At 41.0% G+C, this 4,461-nt stretch overlaps 1 protein-coding gene across 1 annotated transcript in view; it reads right to left on the reverse strand.

Moving 5' to 3' along the window:
• Positions 1-4,461, reverse strand: part of LOC107686102 (basement membrane-specific heparan sulfate proteoglycan core protein-like) — a 23,304-nt gene that overhangs the window by 4,421 nt on the left and 14,422 nt on the right. Inside the window, exon 4 of the mRNA XM_016482945.1 lies at positions 1,701-1,988. Within this exon, the coding sequence (XP_016338431.1) occupies positions 1,701-1,988 (288 nt within the window). The remainder of the gene's footprint in view (positions 1-1,700; positions 1,989-4,461) is intronic.

The raw sequence follows: 4,461 nt of genomic DNA on the forward strand, positions 1-4,461 counted from the left end.
AGAAGCCAGCGAGACGGGCTGGGTAGCGCTAGCCAGGCACCCAGATACCGTGCAAGCGGGACCAACGGAACCACTGCCGTGCCCGCAGTGGGGCAGCGAGGTGGAACGCAGGGACCCAACTCGAGCGGCTTGTGAGAGGACCGAAGAAGGGTCTGAGTGTGCAGTGCAACGCTTACCTGGTTCCACAGGTTGGCAGAGGGTGCGCGACTAGGGCCTTCTTTGACTCTCTCGAACCGCCCGCTGCTGCCAGCTGGCGAAGGAGGAGGATGAGCGTAGGCGGAGGCAGCTTCTCCACAGGCCGTAAGCATCGTTGGCCAGTCGAGTACTTTGTAGAGGGCCCAGCACGTTCCATTGGCAGCTCAACTGCCTGCGGAGTGCCTAAGACCGCCCGCTCTACTGCCTGAAGTAGCCCCCGCCTGGCTGCCGCCATGAGGAGAACTAGATCGAGGCAGAGGCAACGGAACTCCGCCCCTTGAGGAAACGGAGCTTGGCCCGCGACTCCGAGATGATCATCTTCCCGCAATGAGAAGATGACTCATCCACAAACGCCACCTCAGCGTGCTACATGCCCAGGCACGTGAGGCAGCGATCGTGACCATCACCCAGCGCCAGGTAATGACCGCATCCAGAAACGCCCGGGTGATACGTTGTCTATAGCAAGACCCACATCGTCTTTACAAAGACGTAACGTCAAATTTGCCACGCAACGTCGTCTTTAAAAAGACGCACCCGAAATTGCTCTTTTACGGAAAAAGCTATTTTAGCGTGCTGAGGCGCACAGGAGAGATGATCACCTGCAACACAAACAGTGCAGCCTGATGTGTGCAACCCACTCGACACGAGAAACCACCACCGCTGAAGCGCCGTACCACCAACACGAAGAGCTCTCAAAGAGCGCGCTGAACTCGTTCAGTCTTCTTCTCTTAGTAGAGTAGTCAGGAGCAGAACAATGTGATCGCTCGGCTCCGAAGCGAAAAGCTGAATATGCGCTGCATCTGCTGCCTACTTATACTCATGCTGTGATCAGCGGCAGCTGGATGCAATAATCACATGCCAATGTGCATTGGCTCGTTTAGTTTACACTCGAAGTAGATTGGTCTCTCTAAGCGAGATCCCAATTCGTCGGTCATCCGACGTGACGTTGGGAGTGACCGACTGAAAGGGAACTCTTAAGCCTCTTAAAAGTACTCCTCCCTACTCCTAACACTTTTAAGGGTTAAGATGCTTTGTGAATAACTTTTATCTTCCCTAAGATCTTCTCTTTAATTGTAAGGGGAAATGTCCACTTATCTAAGAATTTTCTCTGAATTTTTTCACTAGGAGCAACACTTTGCACTAAGAGATTTCATGAAAACGGGCCCAGGTCTGTCAGACAGAAGCCTTTATCTGTTGTGTCGTCTGTCGTGTCTCTCTGTTTTTATCAGGATTAAAATACATGTTAAGATTCCTGCAATTAGTTTCATTGTGTTTTGCTCTATCTGTTTTGAACACGTGTAAACGACCCGTTAGCAAGTTAAAATATTATTAAACAGTATTAAATAAATATTAAACAGAGTATAAAACCCTTAAAAATAAACCCTCAAAAGAAGAGTGACAAGTGTATTTATCAGCAGTGTGAATGTAACATCTGAGAATCTCTCGATCGGATCTGTAACCGTACATTTAGAGTGAGTTTAAGAGGACAATGATATTCAACTCACCCGTCACAGTGAGAGAAACAGCAGAGCTTGATTGTGATGATTTTGGTCTTTCGTCTCTCTGTCCTCTACACCAGTACTGATCCTGATCAGACTCAGTAGCTCCTCTGATAGTGAGAGTGTCTCTGTTTACAGTGTAACGCTCAGACGTCTGTAACATTACACTGTCTGTGCCTTCATACCACTCATATCTCCAGTCACTGTAAGACTCAATCACACACTTCAGATTGACTGTCTCTCCAGTGAATACAGGACTGTCTGGTGTCACAATCAGTGTAGATCTGGGTGAATCTGTGAAGAAAAAACAAAGTGACTCAAACAATAAAAAATAAAAAAAATGTTGAAAATGTGTTAAAACTCTATAGTTCATACAATATTTGATGTCATATTTCATAACATTTCTTCTGTTTTGCTTTTGTCCTGTAATTAGTTTTCTGATCCCAGTGTTTTCTGGAGGCTCTGGCTCCGTCACGTCCTCAGACAAACGCCTCTGACTCGCCATAGAAAGCAGAATGAAGCTCCTGCTGGACCTCCAACTACAACCTCATATGAGGAGCAACTGAATCTCAATCAGCTTCAACAGACGATCTGAAGACTTCATGAACTCATTTAACATAATTATCTGTAAGTCTCTTCATTCTCTCTGACTTCAGGACAAAACTCATCTGTATTGAACTCTCTCACTAATGCAGGGCCGGTTCTAGACATTAGGAGGCCCTAGGCAAAATTCATGTTGGAGGCCCCCCGACCCCCAATAAAAAGCACTTGAAACAAATATGATTCCTAACCTTTTTATTTATACAACATTTAACTTTAATTTTGTATGTTTTACTTATACAGTACAAACATATGGAAACTACAATTTTGTTTTTGAAAGAAGTCTCTTATGCTCATCAAGCTTGGATTTAGCCTATTTGATCAAAAATACAGAAAAAAAGCAATACTATTGTGAAATATTATTACAATTTAAAATAATGGTTTTCTATTTTTACTATACTTTTAAATATATTTCTGTGATGCAAAACTGCATTTTCAATAGCCATTTCTCCAGTCTTCAGTGTCACATGATCCTACAGAAATCATTCTAATATGCTGATTTATTATCAATGTTAGAAAGAGTGCTTAATGTTTATTTTATAACCTGTGATACTATTTTTCAGGATTTTCTGATTATTAAAAGGATGTTTAAAAATAAAAATATAAACCTTTTATAACAATATAAGTCTTTACTATAACTTTGTATCTATTTAACACATCCTTGCTGAATATTATTATTTTTATTTTTATTTTCCTGTATTTTTGATCAAATAAATGCAGGCTTGATGAGCATAAGAAATGTCTTTAAAAAACATTAAAAATAGTAAAGGGTCCAAACTTTTGACCGCTACTGTATGTACATATTAATCAAACTTTATCTAAGGTAATTTCTCTCTCTTTTTTTTTGATGAAGATGTTGTTGTTATTATTATTTTGCTGTTTTATTACATTTATTCACAGTTCCAGAATACCACTTCAGTAAGTCCTTTTATAATTTTCTTTCCTAGCTGGGTCTGGGTAGAATTTCCCCCTCCCATTTAATCAATATTGACTACAGATATTATCATATTATTAATATCAATAATATGATATGTATTGCATCATTACCTTAAATATGACATGTATATATATATATATATACACACACACACACACACACACACACACACAAATCAAATGGAACAGAAAGACATGATCGCTACTAAGCAGAAAAAAAGTTTAGTTAGTTGAAACTGAAATTATAAGTGTTAAAGGTGACATATCATGAAAATCTGTCTTTTCCAGGTTTTAAGTGCTACAATCTTGTCTCTGGTGCATCTACCAACCAAGGAAACGTGAAAAAGATTAACCCAGTAACTTTGTTTAGGTAAGCCTTTTTCTGCAAGCGTCTGAGAAAACGAGCACGTCTGATTTCGCTCCCTTGGTGACATGGCAAAGGGATCTCATTATAATATTACCGCCCCTTAATCTGTAAGTTTACACCCACGGCACCGTTATTGTGTTTTCGCAAGCGACAACAGTGAACCAGCTCTTATGCCATGGCGAAAGTTTGAGCAAAACATGCTAACTGTTCTGCCTCTGGCTGCACAGACGAGCACAGAACACTATTTAGAGTCCCAGCCTCAGAGGAGACAACAGAGCAGTGGATTTATTGATTCATTTACTGTATATTGCTGCTGCCACACAGATCTAAAATAAACATGCAATTTATTTCCCAGCTGTTTACCTTCACAGACATAACCGGCTGTTTTTGTAACTCGTGTGTTTTTAACATAAACTTGTGTGTGAATGAGAGCTTAGTTTAGTACTCACATGCTGTGACAGCCGCTTTCTGTCCGTGTGCTTCGGATGTGTGCGCTCAGAAAACCTTATATCTGAAGTTTAAACTCATATGGTTTAAAAGGGGTCCTATTATGCTTTTATTTCTAGTCAGTGTGTAGGGTGTATGTTTGGGCATAAAAAAAAGATCTTCAAACTTACAAATCTCAAAGTTCACTCCAAAGGGAGATATTTCGTTTAAAAAAAATCAATTTTCAAGAACTACAACGAACGGCTCGTTTGGACTACAGCGTTTATGGTTTTTTATATTACAGCGGCCCATTAGAATATCATTAAAATAATTCCTGTCTATGGAAATTCGAATGGTAGGGGGGTGGGAAGGGGCGAGGTCATGGTTAGAACGCTTGGTTGAGTGCATCAGACAAGACGACGACGAAGAAGAAGGGCT

The sequence above is a fragment of the Sinocyclocheilus anshuiensis genome, unplaced genomic scaffold (assembly GCF_001515605.1).
Source record: "Sinocyclocheilus anshuiensis isolate Anshui unplaced genomic scaffold, SAMN03320099.WGS_v1.1 scaffold1243, whole genome shotgun sequence".
NCBI classification, from domain to species: Eukaryota; Metazoa; Chordata; class Actinopteri; order Cypriniformes; family Cyprinidae; genus Sinocyclocheilus; species Sinocyclocheilus anshuiensis.